Genomic DNA, 21,242 nt, shown 5'->3' on the forward strand with positions numbered 1-21,242 from the left:
GACAGGTCATGATCGACGGTTCATAGTATTCTTTAATATTTTCGCGACTACTGTACCAAATATCATAACAATTTTCTGATACAAAGAAATGTTACAAGGAAAAGAATCAGACGTTGCAGCAAAAACCCCATTTACTTCCATTATAAGCAGTCGAACACCAAGCACCGGGGTCAACACCAGCGCCTCTAGCGGATCGTTTTCGAGTGGAACCAGCCAGAGTGCGCAGAACCATGCCGTTTTCCACACTACGTTATTCTAAACGCTGTAATCTAAACGTTCGTCGTGCGTGTACATGAGATACTTGTATCATAGAATAGCATGTTTGTATCTACGTAGTGTGCTATACAACTGGCGGCCACATATTTTAATAATCTGCTCTGCAGTTGATCATCCGACGGATTCTAGACGTCCACTCCATCATAGTAGAACTTTAACAAATACCTTTCTTGACTACCGTCGCACAAATAATGAAAAGAAGCGCTCATTTCTTACTTCGTATGCCGGTGAATCTGTACTGGAAACAACGGGAACTGGCCTAAACCGGAAGTTCCGGGGGGACCGGGCAAGACCTCACCAATGTTTATGTTTACATCTTAAAAACAAGGTATGTAGGTGTCTGATCCACACCAACCCCACCATCCTTGAGCACGCCACTGACTGTTACCCCAAGTGTCGACGTCACCGCACGTCACTGAAGTTTATGATTAGCGGCAATGAATGTACAGGTAATTTAGAACCTTTTTCTTTAGAAAGCATTTAGCGATATTACTTATTTTAATGCTAACAGAACCTAACCTAACTACGAGAGCATTTAGGTTTATTGTTAGGCAGTGTCTGCTGCCACGTTCTTTTTCTGCTGGAACCTCAAAAAAGATGCGCGTGGCAGTAGACTCGGTCTTTGTTTTATCGTGATTTCATCATGCTATGTATGCAATTACGTCTGTAACACATACTGTAAAGTTGTAGCGATTACTTTCACAAAAATGTTTTAAGATTAGGTCCCTCAGCATTCTTCTAATAATAAACCTATATGCTCTCGTAGTTAGGTTAAGTTCTATTAGCATTAAAATAATATCGCTAAATGCTTTCTAAAGAAAAAGGTTCTAAATTACCTGTACATTCATTCCCACTAATCATAAACTTGCATTTCTCTCGTCTTAATCTGTTCTTAAGATTTGTAACATCCTCTTAGCAGACGAATTACGTGGCAGCAGCAAATTTGATGCTTATTCTTACTGCTGCCACGTGCGTGGCAGCAGACTCGGCCTTATTGTTAGAAGAATGCTAAGGGACCTAAATCTTAAAACATTTCTGTGCAAGTAATCGCTACAACTTCACAGTATGTGTTACAGACGTAATTGCATACATGGCATGATGAAATCACGATAAAACAAAGAACGAGTCTGCTGCCACGCGCATCTCTTTTGAGGTTCCAGCAGAAAAAGAACGTGGCAGCAGACACTACCTAATTTTATCGCGAATTGGAACAACCGCTGCAAATTGTCCATGGCTATTTTTTATTAAATTTTGTCTTGAATCCTACGTGAATTTAAGGACTGGAGTTTTATGTATACTACTGTAGAGGTTGCTTGTTTCACATTTTGTTTCAATTCCTGACGATCTCAATAAACATAATACCATAGTATGATAATACTTATTCTGTGACTTATGCATCCTACTGTACCGACGTTTTGGGATCTCGCACACCGCTTTGAAATGTTTCTTTGTCGGTCATCCAGGATGAAAATACTTCTCATATTATTTCATGTTATCTCCGCACCCCCCCCCCCCCTTATTTCTTCCACAAAAAACTCTTGTTCGGTCCCTCCTGGACAATTTGACTGCACTTGAAATTTATTTGAAGCAGCCATTTGTCGTAATTGGTGGTTTTGAATGAGTAAGTTCTTCATAACGAAGTATGGAAGAGAAGGAAAACATACTTGACGAGGTATCTTTGGAAAACTATGAAAAATTGTCGGTTAAATATCTTTCAAAATATCCTCCCCCATTGTTTGTAATACCCTTGTATTATTTCCAAGTATTTTTCTAACGAACGTGTCGTAAGTTTTTATTATTGTTATTTATTCTTACGGTACACTAGTGGAAATATTCAACGTTTCTTGTCTAGGAATTATAAAGTTCTCATAAGTTCAGCTCATTTTATATACTGCACACGAGACTTACCATTGAGATGCCTATTATGTATTTTTTTATTATTAATAAATACCATCTTCACGTATGTAATGAGAATCTGCATGGTTCCTTTGTATAATACACGTGAAGCTGTAGTATTGAATTGAAAGTATCGTAGCGACTGTATCGTAGACTAGTGGAAATTAATGTAGAAGTAAATCGGAACCTTAGTAGAATGCATTTAGGAACTATGTTCATGCTAAGAGAACCAAGCCTGCCTAACCTAACTAGGAAAGCATATATTGAACAAAATCTTAAGTAATCGCTAAATCTCTGCAGTATGTGTAAACAGAAGTAAATCGAAATCGAACCATGTAAAATTGCATTCGTAGCATGATGAAATCGCAATAAAACAAAAGGAACTTGGGTAACATATTCGTATGAGGGAAACGGATTCCTTCAAATTTATAGCAGAAAGTACTTACGGAAATCATTTTCTTTAGCGTTGTGGAAGTCCCTGAATATAGATTTGATCCATTTTAATGTGAATGCGTGTTGTTTTCTGCGAAAATCTCTGTCCGACACACTGTTTCTGCTCCCGCCATTTGCTTTCTGCATGAGAGTGCAGTGTTCCGTGTGTTAAGATGATGCAACCCCATAGCCAGTGTTTCATCCTCGCCGTGTTGTCACTAGAACTTGACGTGTCTAGTATTTTTTTTTTAACTATGCTTGCCTAACCTAACTTAACCTAACCTTATGGAAAATGGTTTTTGGGGCTAATGTCAATGGTTTGTGAGGCTAACGTCAATGGTTTGCGACGTATTAGCATAATTTCAAATCCGGGCACGAAAGTAGATATTTTCCGGTGAACGAGGTTGCAACACTGCATAAATCGACAAAACACTATCAGAACGCCCCATAAACCAGTACGTTATCACGGCCGTAATGTGTTAAAGATTCGAAACAACAAGTAACAGTAAGTACTCGTAAATGTAAGAAATAGACATTGATATGGATTATTTCACTTTAGGAAATGTTCCACATTCGAAAATAACACGTTAGCAATGTAAAGAAGTCCGAAATATATGATTCGTAGGTGTTTCCCTCATACAATAATAGTACCGGAACTTGGCCCTGTCTAATCCATCCGTTATTTTTTAAAAATAAATGACTTTGGTGTAAAACATTGTAAGTGACATTTTGGTTATTTCTGAGTTCATTAAGAAAAAAGGCTATTAGAAACTATACTGTAGATAAATTGTTTTCGTGTTGGGTTTACCAATTTCACAAGGCTTCACTGAGTCCAATGAAAATTGCATGACATGGCAATTCTGCTCAAAAATTGAAGGATGGCACATTTTACTTGCAACTCAAAAGTTACCAAAATGTCACTTAGGCCTACCATGTTTTACACCCGATCCCTTCAAATAATTTTTCAACTTTTGATTGAAAATAGTTTTGGAAGTAGTTTAAAAAATAGAATGTTGAATTCCAGACTTGTGGATGACTAACTAACTAACTAACTAACTCTCTAGCCTTCTTAAATCCGAAGGTTCATGGCTGCAGCAACACAGGCCTTCCATCTGTCCCTATCTTGAGCAAGATCTATATACTCTTTTCCATCCCTACCGATTTGCCTTAGGTCCATCTCCACGTTGTCCCTCCATCTTCGTCTTGGCCTTCCTACTGGTCTCTTACCATCAGGTTTCCCAACAAGAATCCTGTAAACTCCTCTTTCCTCTCCCATTCGTGCCACATGGCCTGCCCACCTAAGTCTTCTTGATTTAATTATTCTAATAATGTCTGGACATGAATACAAATTATGTAGTTCTAAATTATGTAACCTTCTCCACTCACCTGTCTCCTCATCCCTTTTAGGTCCAAATATTTTCCTAAGGATCCTATTTTCAAATACTCTCAATTTATGTTCCTCTTTCAATGTAAGGGACCAAGTTTCACACCCATATAATACTACAGGCAATATTACTGTTTTGTATATTTTAACTTTTAGTTTCTTAGATATTAAATGAGAAGACAAAAGTTTATGAAGAGAGAAGTAACATGCATTTCCTGAATTAAGCCTACTTTTTATTTCCTCTTTAATATAATTTTCATTTGTTAATATTACTCCTAAGTATTTGAATTTGGAAACTGTTTCAAACGATTTGTTATCAATAATTAGATTTTGATTATTACCTAACACTTGGTTTCGGCCTGTAAGCATATATTTAGTTTTCTCTTTGTTAACTTCCAAACCTATCTCTTTAGCAGTTTTGAAAAATATTTTAGCATTATTCTTAATCGTATTCACATCATCCCCCAGTAAGTCTACATCATCTGCATATGCTAACAACTGAGTCACACCATTTAATTTTAGTCCTTCTTTAGTTTCGTTTACCTTCCTAACAGCATATTCTAAGGCAAAATTAAAGAGCAATGGAGATAATGCATCTCCTTGTTTTAACCCATCATGAATTGTAAATTTGTCAGACATATTAATACCCACACGAATTTTACTTTCTGTTTCACTGGTGCATATTTTTATCATACTAACAAGCTTCTTAGGTATTCCAGACTACTAATATATTATATAATTTATCTCTTTTGACCGAATCAAATCCTTTTTTGAAATCAATGAATAGCTGATGGACATTTTGATTATATTCCCACTTTTTTTCAAGTGTCTGTCTGATGTGAAAAATTTGATCTGTAGTTGATCTGTTGCGTTTAAATCCACATTGATAATCACCTATAATTTCATTAGCATATGGGGTTAGTCTTGTTAAAAGAATGTTAGATAATATTTTATATGTTGTGGTACTAGTTTACTATCCTTCGGACAGATTTCTTCATTTCTACAGAAAAAACTACTTACCGTAATAAGTTCCTGTAGTATTGTCTAACATCTGGAAGGTGTTTTGTGTGATGTGGGAATGTTTCATAGCGGAAATTCAACCATTGACGCATAGCCCCACGAACCATTTCCGGTAAGGTTAGGTTAGGTAGGGTCACAATAGGTTACAATAGTTAAAAATTGGTTTCGAAAAAAATATGCGTAGCCCCACACACCATTCTCGTATAGCCCCACACACCATTCTCGCATAGCCCCACGAACCGTTGACACATAGCCCCACAAACCATTTGCGGAAACGTACGTTCTTCAGTTACAAACACTTTTTTTTAAAAAAAAAGATAAAAAACGTGAATACACGTTAAAAAATGATCCGCGAAGCAGATAGGTAAGTAGAAATGTCAATAATTGACGAAACTCAGAAGTTATAAGTGTCCGAAGGATAGTAAACATTTACCATATGTTGTTGAGAGTAGAGAAATTCCACGGTAATTATTGCAGTTCATTTTATCACCTTTTTTAAACACAGGAACAATTATGGATTCTTTCCACTGTTGAGGGATTTCTTCTTTATTCCATATTAAACAAATTAATTTATGAATTTGACATATTAATGAATTTCCACCATATTTAATTAACTCAGCTGGTATTAAATCAATGCCAGGTGCTTTGTTATTCTTTAGCCTTTTAATAGCATCTTTAACTTCAGTCAAGTTAGGTTCTGGAACTAAAGGTTCTGCTGTGTGTACTTCATTTACTTCTGATTTATCTCCTACATGGACATTTAAAAGGTCATTAAAGTAGTTCTTCCATCTATTTAGAATATCGTTTGGGTCAGCTAGAAAATCACCGTCTTTATCTTTTATCAAGTTTACTTTAGGTTGCCACCCCTTTCTAAACTCATTTACACCTTTATATAAATCTCTGATATTTTTATTTTTGCTGTTTATTTCAATTTCGTTAATTTTGCTTTTCAAGTAATCTCTTTTTTTACTTCTAAACGTGCGGTTAACTTCTCGCTTTATTCTGTTATAATTGTTTAGATTTGTATCATCAGAGTTATTTAACCACCTAAGTCTAGCCTGATTTCTTATTTCTATTAGATTATGACATTCATTATCAAACCATGGCTTACTTTTTCTCGGTTTATGGTATCCTATACTTTCTTTAGCTGCTGATTCTATTGCATTACGTATGTGCTCCCAATTCTTATTTACGTCTGTTTCATTTATATTTTCATCATCATTTAAATCCTGCAAAACATAGGTGGAAAATATCTAAAGGGTACTAATCTGATATTCCCCGGACAGATTTCTTCATTTTTACAGAAGAAACTACTTACGGTAATAAGTTCCTGTAGCATTGTCTAACATCTGGAAGGTGTTTTGTGTGATGTAACAGATTTCTTCAAATTTAAAAGTTGGGTCTCATTTGGGGGCAGGTGACTCCGGACAATTTCTAACGTCCCCTTAACAGGGACTATAGATAAAGCAGGGGAGCAGGAGCGGAGGCGGGGCCACATTAGCGGTTGGGGGCGGTAGTTCAATTACCCCAGGGGCGGTGCCTGCAATCGGTGGGAAATTTGGATTCAAAAACTTCAAACAAAAATATTTTTTTAGTTTAAATTTCCCACCGATTCCGGGACGAAAAACGTGAATACACCTTAAAGAATGTTCCGCGAAGCAGATAGGTAAGTACAAATGTCAAAAATTGACAAAACAAAGAAGTTATAGGTGTCTGGGGAATATCAGATTTTTACCATCTAAAGTACTGTAGGAATAAATAATCCAGAGAAAGATGGGTGAAGTTTATTGTGTAGTAGGGTATATAATAGTTTATTGGAGAATGTAAATCAAGATTTCATCATTAGTTAACCATCAACTTGTAGGATGACATCAGGGCGATCTGCTGCCATTTTGTTCTTAGCTGCATGTAAAATTTCATCATTGTCAGTTCTTGATTTCTTGTAGTGTTAGACTGAACCACTTGTAAGTGTGGAGGTCTCTGTTTCAGAGAAATTCTGTTACTACTAGAGTGACTTAATCTATGAGTTACGTAACATGTAACATTGAATCTTCTTAAAGTCAATATTTTGATACTTCATGTGGATATTATATATGGTCAAAGTAGACAAAATTAAAATAATTCAGGCGCCAGCCCCTTCTCTAAAGCCAGTTTTTTTAAATATTTTATTTATTTATTTGTTTTTGCAAATACGGGCTAAGAAAGCCACAAATCCAAGTAAGGTAAAGTTATACTTTTGAAATGTGATCTTAAGACATTTACTTTAGTAATTAATGCAAGATTGGATTAAAAGTAATTAATTCTTGCCCTGGAGTGGCCTTCCCAAGGAAGGCTCAACTGGTAACAGCATGAATAAATATGCAATAAATTCTAATATAAGGGCTGACTTAACCATATCGCTGCAGATTTTAAAATTCAGCTAGCAATAGTGCAAAAATAAAAAAAATGGCATGTTTGTTATTCTGATTTAACCCTAGAACACTATTGTGTCCCCATATTACATTGTAACTAGCGGTATGTAAATTTTACATACGTGAAGAAATTGACAGAACCTCTGCATCATGTTTATTTTCCTTATATTGGGGTTTTATTCTTCATTTAAAAATGTGTAAACATGGTTTTATGAAACACACAATGTCTTGAATGACAAGCCTGTACATACATTAAGAATGAAGGCGAAAAGTTCAAACAATGAAAAACAAATAATAATATTTATAATACTGTAAATAGGAATGAATGTAATTTTAATGTCTTACAAGAAATAGTGCATGCTTCTAAACTTTTGTTTTTCAAAATCTAACTATCAAAATGAAATTTACGAAATGTCAAACTTACGTGAAAGATTTATCTTGTTTTACTAGAGCTACGTAAAATTGACGTACAGAATCCAGCATAACGAACAAAGTAAAGATGTTCAATGCTTGCACCCTCCTTACCTCAGTACTGCCTTGCCTCGCATCGAACAGAATACCCGAAGCACTGCTAGGTGGAGGGGTGAGTGAGTGGGAGGTAAGGGAGGGAATTTGAGTGCAAAGCATACATATACATACGGTAGTGTTCTAGGGTTAATCATACACATATTGTACTCATTATTTTTTTAGGTAATGAAAGTTCCCAGAACTTGAAATATTAAAAACATTTTTTTGGAACTGAATTCGAAAATTTGTGCACCCTGTATTTCTTTGCTAAAAAACTGTTTTAGGGGGCAAAACCCACTCAAATGTCAAGATGAGGACAAATTGAAGTGGGGATCTGACCCCTGAGTCCCCTTCCGATTTCCATGAAACTTGGCAAGTGTATAAAGGGACCCAAAGGAAGAAATACGTGATTTTTTTGTTTTGGCTAAAAAACTGTTTTAGGGGGCAACCCCCTCTCAAATGTCAAGATGAGGACAAATTGACGTGGGGATCATCTGACCCCTGTGTCCCCCTCCGATTTCCATGAAATTTGACAGGTGTATAGAGAGGCCCTATGCCCCCAGTTTCTTCCTATGCCATATTTACGTGGTTTCGGGGTCAGATTCCCACTTCAATTTATCCTCATCTTGACATTTGAGGGGGAGGGTTGCCCCCTAAAACCGTTTTTTAGCTGAAACACAAAAACACGCACTTCTTCCTTTGGGCCCCTCCATACACCTGCCAAATTTCATGGAAATCGGAGTGGCACACACTTGTCAGATCCCCGCGTCAATTTGTCTTCATCTTAACCTTTGGGGGGGGGGGTTGCCCCCTAAAACAGTTTTTTTTTTTTTTTAGCTGAAACACAAAAACATGTATTTCTTCCTTTGGGCCCCTCTATACACCTGCCAAGTTTCGTGGAAATCGGAGGGGGAGACTTAGACCTCCCTGGTAAGTGTATTAATTAATTACAAATCACGCACACACACTATATATATGTGTATATTAGCAGGTAACAATATGTTATAAACACATTCTTACTTTCCAAAGAAGCGCATGTGGGATGGCAAAATGGATCCGGATCTGGCCATCCCTAGTCTACCCCTGTGTATGATATTTGTATTGTGGAGGGGAACGGGGTAAAATTTTACTATGCATAAAATAATAAAGAAGGAATGCCCAGTCAATATACTTATGTCTTGTTTTGCTTTTGTTACAGGTTGAAGCCCTTTTCAAGAAGCTTCAGTCATTGCCAAATGATGTTCGTTTGGCAGCTGTCAACAAAATTCAGAAGCTTGTTCTCTCAGAACCAGTCGAAGAGCCAAAAAACGATGAAGATCCAGGTAAGTTCTAATTATTTAGAACAAATAAGAAATAACTTGGACATAGAAAGGCCTTTTCACAAACCTCCCCATAGTTGAAGTCTTGACAGTGGTAAAATAATAATAATTCAGACTACGCAATGTCTGGGCAGTATTCATGAGTGGGACTAAGTGTAAACCTCTCAAAAATGACATTGATTTTCTTTATAATTAATAGATTTTGATGTGTTATGCTAAGACCTTTGAACCTCAAGTAAGCAATATATTTAGTCCTGAAATATCATATGTTCCAGAGTGCTTTTGCACTTTTCTCCAAGTTGAAAAGATGCCAAGAATGGAGTTGTTTAAATGACAAACGACCAGAAACCATCAAATACGAGTACTTTAATAGAGATCACATAAATTGTAACAATTTGCACAACACTGTGTGTTTAATACCTCGTGCAGACACACGGTGATTTGGTTAGTTAGATGGTTGAATTGATGTTTGAAGTCCACATACACAGGGTGTGTACCAGTCAAGAGTGTCATGAAAGTAAGAAAAATGTAAAGAAATCAATAAATAGCCAAGGAATTAAACTTGTAGTCAAGAATTTTTGCTATCACAATGACTGATTCATTGATTTAGTTTATTTTAGTTCACTTTTTCTGCTCCTTTGGCTAATCACAAAGATGAGGATGAATGATGATAAGATGGATGAAGGGATAGTCGCAAATATATAGGGATGGCACACGAGCCCCACCTAAGATCATACTGGCTGAGAGTCCAGATGCCAGAGCCTCGCTATTCCAAATGCAGTCCAGGATGCATTAATAGATAAAGCAAGTTAAATACAGCTTCAATTTTCATCTTGACTGGCCTTTTGATTTAATACTTCTTTGTGATTAGTGATTCAGCTTGCACTTATTTTTGCTTGTTTTCTGGTAGGGTTTTTCGTTAAATAAATGTTTATTTTCCTAATTGATAATTTCCAACTTTTCCTAAGAATGGGTTGTATAAATAATGGTTAAGAAAAACGAAAAAGATGAAGGAAAAAGTAAAGAATTTTAGATTTGTTATTTTGGTAGACACCTTGATATGGAATTGTATACACTGGTGATAGGATGATTCATGAAATTTACACATTCTCATGTATGACACGGTTGTGCAAGGTTTAACAATAGGCTATTAGTAGCAATAATAATACTATCAACACATTAATGCATGAACAACATGAAACTGTATAATGGTATACAAATGACACCTCTCAGAGTATGGGAAAACATTAAGGTTTGAAGTCAAAACAAAACTCAGAACTTGACATATAGATTCAGGAATCTGTTTATTTCGATTATTCGATTATGCAGTTAATAAAAGAAAATGTACATAAATGTACAAGGGCAAGATGATGTCAACAAAATATATCAACTCAAACTGCTTGTCAGTCAAACTAGACACACAATGGCAAAATAAAGTAAAAATATGTAGATAATATCACACCCCGAGACAGCGGTCTCATCAAGGGTTTAGGGTTCGAAACCCAACAACAATAAATCAAACAAATATGTCCTCACAGAGACCCTCAACAAGTGCCAGGGTGCAACAAGTTGCGTATGGAACAAGAGGGCCGTAAGGTGTATTGCACCCTACACAGGTCCTCCACACGAACCACACCCCAACGAGCACCAAGGAGAATCTAAACAAAGCACATTAAACATCTATACATTTCAACGTGAAAATGGTTCAGAATCTGGGCCAACTGGCCCATATTTATACTCTTTGTCATCACAGACAACTAGTATCGGAACGGAAATTATATACGTAAAAGCATGTAGAAACATTAATATATAATAACAAAATGCACAAAAGACACGGTTACAGCACAAAATTAAGTAATGCATTTTGCAATTAAAATGTTCTTTAAGTAAGCCAAAACTTTACCATAAAACAAGTAAAACTTATAATGTGACATCAGCAACAAGATTAATATATACAAAGCAAGACTGTGTACTTCAACAGGCTGACATCACTGAAATATTTTGAAAATAAATAGAACATAGAAATAAATTGAAATCTGTAGCACAAACAGAACGTAAATTACACAAAAACACTACCATAGATTTTTGTGTGCTTAAAACTGTTCACTGGATATGTCCTTTCGTTTCCACCGAAAAACATACACACGATTCCATGGTGAATCACCAAACATGTCACAAGAACTTCTGATGTCAACTTTACACATTGAGTAATGTGTTCGTGTTAATCACACACAGATACGGCACCTACACAAACACAACAGGCAAGGGCAACTTCTTCCAACTAAAAGGAACACTGTTCATCAGTCTGTAGTGGAAAAGCATGCTCAACATCTCGGTGCAACCACAGGGAGGTCTGAGGAAGGACATGTCATGTACTTTCCTGTAAGTAATTAAAACATACTGCATTTCCAGCATTCGAAATAAAAATATAAAAATTCCTTTTTGTATATTATAAACATCTCCCTTATATCTTCCCTTACAGCAGAACAGTGCAACATTGTACTGTATGAAATACGGACAAAATACATTACATTCAGAGATATTGGAATTAGTTTAAATGTAGGATTTTTGTCAATTCAAATACCATTCCAATGGGCTGGCTTCTGTAGCGGAGTGGTTAGCACATCGCGGTACGATGCCAGGGGTCCCGTGTTCGAATCCCGGCCTGGGTATGCATGTTTGTGAGTGTTCATTCATCAATTTCATCATGTCATCAGTCATCCCCATCTTCGCAAATTAGCCAAAAGTGGCACAAAAAGCGAAGTAATATAAAGCAAATCAATCAACCACAGTCATTTTAGTACCTATACACTTCCATTTTCAGGTGATGAGAGTTCAAAGAAAACTTCAATTCAGCCAAGAACAGATGTTGGAAAGAAGAGGCAGAGGAAAAGAAAAGCAGTGGACTATGAGGTCTACAGCAATTGTAAGTATAGTGCAATTAGTGTAAGAGGGTTTCATCACACCTGGAGAACCTGGAAATCTTATGGAATTAAAGAAAAATTGTCATTGAAGATCATCTAATTGATCAATAAGTCCCAATGGAGCACATCTGAGAGATTAGGATTTGCCCCTGCATGCTGATCATAATAATATTTACAACTAATAAGTACTAACAATTATAACTTCAGTAGCTGGCCTCTGAAGCAGAGTGGTTAGCACACCTTGCTATGATTCTAGAGGTCCCGGGTTCGAATCCCGACCCAGGCATGGGTGTTCTTTTTGAGTGTGTCCCTTCATCATTGCTCATCCTCACCTTCACAATTAGCCAAAGGTGGCAGAAAGGCTAAGTAAAATCAATCAATATAACTTCAGTAACTTGCTTTGCATAAGTTACTTTGAAAATATAATTTTACACATGTTTATTCTATTTTGCATTTCGGATTAAAATTATTGTGTTCATCTGTAAACTTCTGTTTGTCAAAAGTGTGAGAATATTTGTTCTATATGTAATGTTTGAAATTTTATTTTGTGCAGTGTAGTATTTATTTATATGCTCAGATATGGTATTTTATTCTTGAATTGGTTTATTGGTATTTGTAAGTGAACTGATATAAATTTTTGCCAATACAGATAAATTAATGATATAAATTTACTAATACTGATAACTGATATTTTACTGATCCAATATAAAATTGCAAATGTTCCTCGAAGATCATGAACTGTTTATTCACCTCCTTAATTAGTGCATATAATGATGTGATTGCAGCAGGGTTTTCCTTTGAAAAGGAACTGCCTATTTAGACATTTACTTTACAAAACCATAGTATATGAATAATGTGCTTTTAAATATGGAGAAACTAGTACTCACTTTATCCACAAAACTGTTTTTTTCTTCTTTGTTCTATTAATTGCAGTGGCCACTGCCACCATCCTTGGAACTTGTTGTGCTGTTGCTTGGCATGCTTCTATTGTTGATACTTCTCCGGCCACCGCTAGGTGCGCTGTTGTTAACTGTACATCTGTGTCGTCTGCTATTTCCCGGCACTAATCTTCTAATTATGAATGTGCTTTTATTCATAAAATTGGAGCTGCAGTGGTGTAAGTGGTAGGGTGTCTGGGACTGCCACCTGGGAGTCCCAGGTTTGGTTCCTGGGTTGTGTGATCTAAGGTTGGAATTTTACTGGCCTTGTCCCCACATAAAGCAACTCTGGGGATAACCCAGCCTCAAGTCAATGGGTACCTGGGGTTGGGGTAAAGGTCACATCACCTCCAGTATGGCCAAGATCGAATAATCTGTGGGGCCCTATCCCCCTATATATGCCTCATAGCATGTAGCAAAGCACACAGGGATCTTTACTTTACCTTACTTTACTATTCATAAGCTGGGAGCTGCGGTGCTGTAGTCAGTAGGTCAGCTGACTGCCTTGCGTAAGACCAAGGTTCAGTTCCTGGGATGGCCAATCTAAGGTTGGAATTTTTCCAGTTTTGTCCCTGCATAAGGTAACTCTGGGGTTCACCAGGCCACATACTGTAAATGGGTACCTGGTAAAGATAGCCGGAGCATGGTGCCGACATCATCATCTCAAAAAATTTGCAGAGCTATGAATGTGTGGGCCCTGCCTCCACATTGTATAGTGTGGGGGGAGGCATCACCATTATTTATAGAAATAACAACAGTGTTGCAGAATATAGCAAAATTTAATTACAGGCTGCTTGTAAATCTATCAGATAGGTAGTATTATGTATCAAACTGACCATGTAGTGATACCTGTATCAGCCTATGCTGAGTACTGTTTAATGTGTATCATCTCTAATAATAATAATAATAAAGTAGGTGAGGATGGTATGGCTATGAGGGGAAATGAGGGAGGCCATTGTAAAATAATTCATATTCAAAATTAGCTCCAACCCCAACTATAAATATTGGGTACTTTAGTATTATACGGACTACCTCATTTGTCTACGTAAAATTATATTTCCCTCGCAAACATGAGTCATTCGATTAGGTTAGGTTCCATAAGTGGGAATCATATTTGACGGAATACGATTTGGAGGTAGTCTAAATACTAAAGTACCAAATATTGTTAATCCAGATAATAATAATAACACCCTTTAAAATGGTAATATATTGTGGAAGAAATATGAGGCTTCTGGAAACATCAAGGAAATTACATTTGGATCTTGTGTGTTTAATTTTAAGAGTGAGTACTTTTAATACATGGCTGTTGCTGTTATTTTACTGTGCCAAAAATTTGAAATTGATAATTTCTTTTTTGATAGCCCAATTAAATGGAAGCATTTCTTATTTAATTTTTCCTAGACTGACTTTTTGTATCTTTGTCTGAATACCTGGTGATGTCCATATGTTTCAAGCTAAAACCATGCTGTTTTTTCATATTCATCCTACTTCCCTATTAGTGACATTGTATAAATGCCTTTCTATTTGAGGAAAAGCCCCTCTAATCCTATTTTTAAGTGAGTGAAAGTTATTTTTTTCTTCTACATTGCACCACGCCTCATATAGTTCCACACTTTCCTGATATTAGATACAGTAGAGGTGTTGTGATTGGCACCATGCTCTGGTCAACTTTGCACCCATAATGCATCCATATTTGGGTTGAAAAAGCATTTATTTACTAATTGTTCTTGTTTTTGCTGAGGAAGGGGGATGGTAAAGGGTGCAGACTGTTTGGGAATGTTGGGGACTTACTTCACACATCCTGTATGCCTAGTAGGCATGGTGAAATGCACGGGATATAGCTTTACCTTTTGAGAATTTTGCTTTTCCATGTGGATTTTTTTTAAAAGTACTTATTTCTTCCAGCTGAAGAAGTTAACATTATCGGAGATGTTGCCTGCGACGTAATCGAAGCTGGTAATGCATCTGAGCCCAGTGATTCAGGTATGTACAAATAATTGTAGAATTTATTATGAATGGCATATATAATGCTGTATGATATATTGATAAACTTGTTTGAGTTTTGGTCTTAAGTCCACTTTATGTACAGGAAAGTTAATCGAGACTGGAGCTACAGTTTAAAGTGGGTTCCGAACCACTTGTGCCTCTCCTGGGTATCAAACCCAGGACCCCTTTGATTGCAAGACTTAACCACAACACAATGGTCATTGAAGATTTTAATTGTGTATAATATAGTTGAATTCTCCTTCAGTAAGCTCTTACAAGGAGTCTTTGAAATCTACGACAAAGAAGGATCAGTAATGTGCAGTTCATTTACAGGGATGAACATAATTACCTGGCTGTTTTAAAATAGAAATAAAACAAACACGTTGCACTAAAGCATGTTATGTAAATTGAATAAATTCTACACTTCTTGGCGATTAGGTAATTCACACACACACAGAAACTCATACTAACCAAAAATAATGTATTTCAAGTGTCACCTTGTGATGGTACACAGTATTGGAGTCCTTTTATGAAGTTTAACATCATTCCCAATACAAGGTCTCCCAAATGGCGTAGTTACAGCACCTTGAATATTTAGTGTGGAAAACATCACTGTTCTGGGCTCTCTGGTGGGTTCCACTCAAATATGATACCGTTAGAGGCACTGGTGTCGGTCCTGCTACGTGGTATTCGTCTTCTTATAATGGAAGTAAATGGAGTTTTCGCTGCAACATCTGATTCTTTTACATGAAGCATTTCTATGAATGTAATAATTGCTATGATATTTGGTACAGTGGTCGTGAAGATATTAACAAACATTCTAGACAGTCAACCACGTCCTGTTGTGACTTTCATTAATAATATGGGAGAAAATATATGCGTGGTATGCTCTTGGTAACTAAATTTTTCTGTATGAATTCGGTTTATTATTATTATCATCATCATAGTTTCTTTTAAAGATATACACACTGAAGCATTTATATTTTTTCTTCTGCTTTAAACTAATCGCGGCAATGATGATAATGATGATTGCATAAAATGACAAGGGGAAACCCACAAAACTTCCTTAGCGCCATCGACATGAGTGTAAGGAAACTTTCAGACCAATGGGACAAGCGACACGGGATGTTCACACTGATGTGACTAGTGACACAGACACTTCGAGACTAAAATATTATTCATTGCAAATCGTTCAGCAAACGACACATTCAGCACATGTCCATATGCTGTATTCGCATGCTGCTTGTTACTTTGGTCGGAAAGTTCCTTAAAGGAAGGATACTCGGACTGAAGCAACGTGCCACAGGACGAGTTCCCAACTAAACAACAAGCGATATGGTGCCTTCAGTCTATTAGCAAGCTTTTGCTGCTAATTGTGTGAACAACAGATCTAGGTGACACGATAAACTGCACGTTACAACAACAGATCTAGGCGACATGATAAGCTGCACGTGTTGCTTTGTAACTTGTGTGTCGCACAAACTGGGCCATTTTCTCAATAGCTTGCAACGTGTTGCCATGGTTTGTTGTACGCGTAATGCAATGAGTGTCTTGCTTTAGGGAGATTGCGCACCAAAGCAACAAGTGGCACGCAACACTTATCGCTTGAGGATTTCACCAACCGAACGCTACGGTGTGAAACGTTGCTTTTGATTGGCTCGTGTCCAAGCAACATGTGTTGCATGTTGCTTCGGTATGAAAGTTACTTTGGGCCAAAGAACCCATGTTGCTTTGGTCTAAAATCTCGTTGAGGAAATGGTGCAGTCAGAGCTTGTGTCCCTACAGTTCGGAAAGCTGCATTGATTACCGACTGCTCACTTCCTAGTGATGCTTGTGGTTTGTCGCCTCAATATGAAATATCTCAGAATACTATTTATATTCTAATAACATAGAAAAATAAACTCTAGTACACAATTCAACACCTGACGTCCGGAATCACATTGCGATGTTTCTTCTTGTGTTACGCATGCTATTTATTTATTAATTCTATTTTACTTTTCTTTCCAAATTAATGCCATTTCGTGACTGCAAATCACTCCACAAATATAACTGTTTCCATCAATTCACTTACCGCCTTTCAAGACAAACAAATCTACTCAATATATTCCAAAAACTAACTAAGCCACATTACTTTCATAAGAAAATTAGCTGCTGTACTGATCACACTGCCATCTATGTTGCCATCTGTCTTGGGAATCATTTTCTTGGGTCGTTTTCCCCTCTACGTATTCAAGGTGCTGTAGCGTAGTGCTATCGTCATTACCTTGTAATCAAGGAGTCCTGGGTTCAATACACGATAGAGGCACATATTGGTTCGGATCCCACTTTAAACTGTAGGTTCAGTCCCAATTAGCCTATCTGTGCATAAAATGGACTTAAAACAACAAATCAAAAATAAAAATGAACTAGGGCATGAAGAAAAAAGTATGGTAGAAACAAGAAACTAAGAATAAGAGAGTGAGATAAGAAGGTTAAATATAGAAAAAATAGAGAAATGAAAAACAAATGATGATAAGAGGTGAAAATAAAGATGGGAAGAAAGAATGAAGAAAGAGAATTGAAAGATGATAAAAAGCAAGTGGTGAAGATAAAAAGCATAATTCTTCTTTAGTCCAGTAATGCTTGGAATGAAGAAGTAGCGACCTCTGCCAAATAAAATTTATGATGGTTATCATTTATCCAATCCAAAGCCAAATGTATCCCAAACAGCTATCACAAAATAGATTTGTAAGTACCAGACTGTCCACAATCCCCTGGAAATTAAAGATTCCCCCACCCCCCTCTGCCCAAAAAGAAAAATCAGTAACCTGACAGAACCTTTGGACAATAGCTAAGGCATTTTGGAACCATGTTCATTTTGGCTTTCTTTCATTTACTTCAACAGGGTTGCTACTCGTCTGGAAAACCTAGAAAACAGGGAAATGTCAGGGAATTTGGCTTGCCAGGGTAAAATCATGGAAATGTCAGAGAATTTTGCAGATCGTCTGGAATTTATGTGCATTTTGGAGTCTGCAAGAGGAGAAAAATTTGCAAGATGAACAAGCAGTTCACTTCCACTTCTGGATTTGGTTCTTGTGATTCCACTCCCAAAAACGATTCAGTTTAGAAACTTTTCTTTCTTTCTTATGATTCTCTGTCTTGTGCAAAATAATGGTTCCTTCGAATTTCTCTAATAAATTTTCACTTTTATAATTCTAAATATTGGAAAGAATATCAAAATAAAACTTGCAGTCCAGATATCTGATTGATAACTAAAGTACATTGACAATATGATCATAATTATCGGAAAGGTTGGTGAAGACAAGGTTATAGTCTATTATTTTATAGATCTTAGTCTTGTTGGCATTTCCTATAGTATTTCTGTATGCAACAAAAATTTCTCCAGATGCTGTGTACCTATAAATGTAACCAAAAAAGCAACATTTTCTACGACATTATAAATCTGCCAGGAAACGAAAAATTGTGTATAGTTTATGAACTTTTTCTCTTGTTTTTACATTGTGGGGATCTGTTACGGTGAAATAATGTACCTCTGTTACCTTAGCCTGAAGGCTAGATACACGTGATTGATGCCGATTGTAATTTTACATTTTACTCTTCGAATTGTCACGTGTTCTTGTGTGTGTAGAATGAAACTTGCTAAAAAAAAAAAAAGTTGTGAAAGTGAATATTCATAATAATTAACGGATTATATATTTAATTGAAAAACACAAGGTTCAGAAGCAAAAATTATGACGATAAACATGTCTGGAAAAATTTCATTCTTGGACTGGAAAACCTGGAAATGTCAGGGAATTTCATAATCAAAAAATCGTAGAAACCTTGCTGAATTTAACACAGAACATACATTTTCTGTTGTTTTTTTCAGTCCTCTTTATAATTAAAGGAGCCAAGGTGTTCTAGCCAGTAGGGTGTCTGACTGCCGCACAGGAGACCTGGGTTCGTTCGATTCCCAGAGTGGGTTATCCAACGGGCCTTGTCCCCCACACAAAGCAGCTTGGGGTTCACCCAGCCTCAACTAAATGGAATGGGTACCTGGGGGCAACTCTGGGGGAGAGGGTAAAGGTGGCTGGAGCAGGGTGCTTAACACATCACCTCCAACATGGTCAAGATTGATAGAATGTGTGGAGCCCTACCCTCATATCATCCTATATATTCTTCATGGCATGGTGCAAAGTGCATGGGGAACTTCATTAGGAGTCAAAATAAAAATAATGAACAAAAATTAATTCTCATCCATTTTGATAGCTGCTATATGAAGAAATATGATGGATTAGGATACGCTTCAAGCTTGTGTGCAGGTGTCAGCTAGGGGGACAAGGAACCCACAGAAAGTTTCATTGGTGAGTCATCCACAGATATACTGTAGAAAGCCTAAACACCTTAGTTTGCTGTAAATGTAAATTATTGCATTTTATAATATTATTTTTATTTAATCTCATTCTTAAAGTGATGGTTACTTAAACCTAATTACATATCAGAAGTAAGGGGCAATTTAAAAATATAGCATCCCATGGTCAACATCAAGAATATGTGAAGCTCTACCTCCACATCACCCCATGTGTGCACACGGTACCTTTACCGTACCTTTAGTATTGTTTTATTGGTGTTATAATTTGATGCCTGTGACATCCCCCTTCCCTGGAGGAAAGTGGCTGGATTCAACACTGGCCTTAACCCTTAAGCAGGCGTGCCTCTTTCGTCACCTTAAGTAGGCATGTGGGTGTAAATTTGACCCCCAAACATAAAATATTATTTATAATAAAGTAAGATTTATATGCACCAAAGATAATTATTATGTGATTAAATTTACTATTTCCAACTTTAAATAAAAAAGTCAAGCAATTTTAAAGAAAATGATATATAGAGACATTGTATTTTCACCATTACATAATCTTTCCTTGCAGTAGTGAAATAAAATGTTAATTATAAACAAAATATGGAATAAGTAATACAAGAATATTTATTTTTGTTGAGTATACACTTCAAATAATTGTGTGAATTTATGAAAGTCCAATTTTTGGAAAAATATACATTTTTTTTAGAACCTTTTCCATTTAAAAAATTACAATTCAAATATATATAAAATTTCACAATCTCCTTTGTTTTACATGAATTAGCAAAATGTGACAATTGTTATTATTTTCCTACTTCATATATTGTCACGTAAACTTGTTATTTTTTTTCCTTGTTTGTTTGTTTGTTAAACTTCTGTTTCACCAGTGAATTTGGCATCTCTTTCCCTTACAAATTCTCTCAGTATTATATATTTGCACCTCTTGATAATTTCCACAATTATCCTCATAGTAGTGTCATATATAAACATCTCGATATCATATTTAGCATTTGTTTAAAGCTGCACATTGTCCAGGAATTCATAAAAAAATATTCATACTACTTGTGCGTATGTTTGGACGTGAACGAGCAACTTTTTTCTATCGTCTCATTTTTTACCCCAGGAAATAATATCCATCTTCTTCTGGGATATTATTTCCTTGGGATAATCTTCACTTGTCTCAGAATTAGTATCATGTTCTGACTCACTTACATGATCATCATGATCTGCGTCTTGAATCAATTCTTCATCTCGAAACATTACATATGAACTAGTGTCGCTCTTGAATGAAACGTTCTCCAACATCCACCGTACACGCTCATGCCATCTTTATACTATATGTTTTTGAACTACGAGGGACATGTAAAAAAAAAAAAAAAGAAAAAAAAAGTCAATTGGTTATTTCAGAGAATAAAATCAAGAGAGTTTTTTTTTATTTTGATGCTATACAAGTGCATACCCTGGCTATTTTTCTACATAGTCATCATGATGCTCCAAGCATTTTTGGTACTGTGGAACAAGTTTACGTAGACCCTCTGCGTAGAAATCTGCCGCCTCGGATCTCAGCCAGTCGAGAACTGGTGTCTTGAGAACTTCACTATCATCGAAAAAATGCGAAGCAACCCATTTTTTGAGATGAAGGAACATAATCACTTCAGGCAAGATCGGGACTGTATGGTGGGTGATTAAAATGTTCCCATCGGAATTTTTGAATTGTCACAACAGTACAGTCAGCTGTGTGTGGGCGGGCGATGTCATGAATAAGCATGCGATGTGATGGTGTTTCCTTGAATTTCTTCAGTTTCGGTGAACC

At 36.4% G+C, this 21,242-nt stretch overlaps 1 protein-coding gene across 1 annotated transcript in view; it reads left to right on the forward strand.

The window, feature by feature from the left end:
• The first annotated feature begins 1,862 nt into the window (after nucleotides 1–1,862).
• The window catches only part of LOC145998706 (uncharacterized), a 50,753-nt gene continuing 31,373 nt past the window's right edge, over nucleotides 1,863–21,242 (forward strand). Inside the window, exons 1-4 of the mRNA XM_083135196.1 lie at nucleotides 1,863–1,948; nucleotides 9,125–9,248; nucleotides 12,070–12,171; nucleotides 15,013–15,090. Coding sequence (XP_082991322.1) covers nucleotides 1,919–1,948; nucleotides 9,125–9,248; nucleotides 12,070–12,171; nucleotides 15,013–15,090 — 334 coding nt within the window. The 5' untranslated portion in view covers nucleotides 1,863–1,918. The remainder of the gene's footprint in view (nucleotides 1,949–9,124; nucleotides 9,249–12,069; nucleotides 12,172–15,012; nucleotides 15,091–21,242) is intronic.

The sequence above is a fragment of the Lepisma saccharinum genome, chromosome 14 (assembly GCF_977018435.1).
Source record: "Lepisma saccharinum chromosome 14, izLepSacc3.1, whole genome shotgun sequence".
NCBI lineage: Eukaryota > Metazoa > Arthropoda > Insecta > Zygentoma > Lepismatidae > Lepisma > Lepisma saccharinum.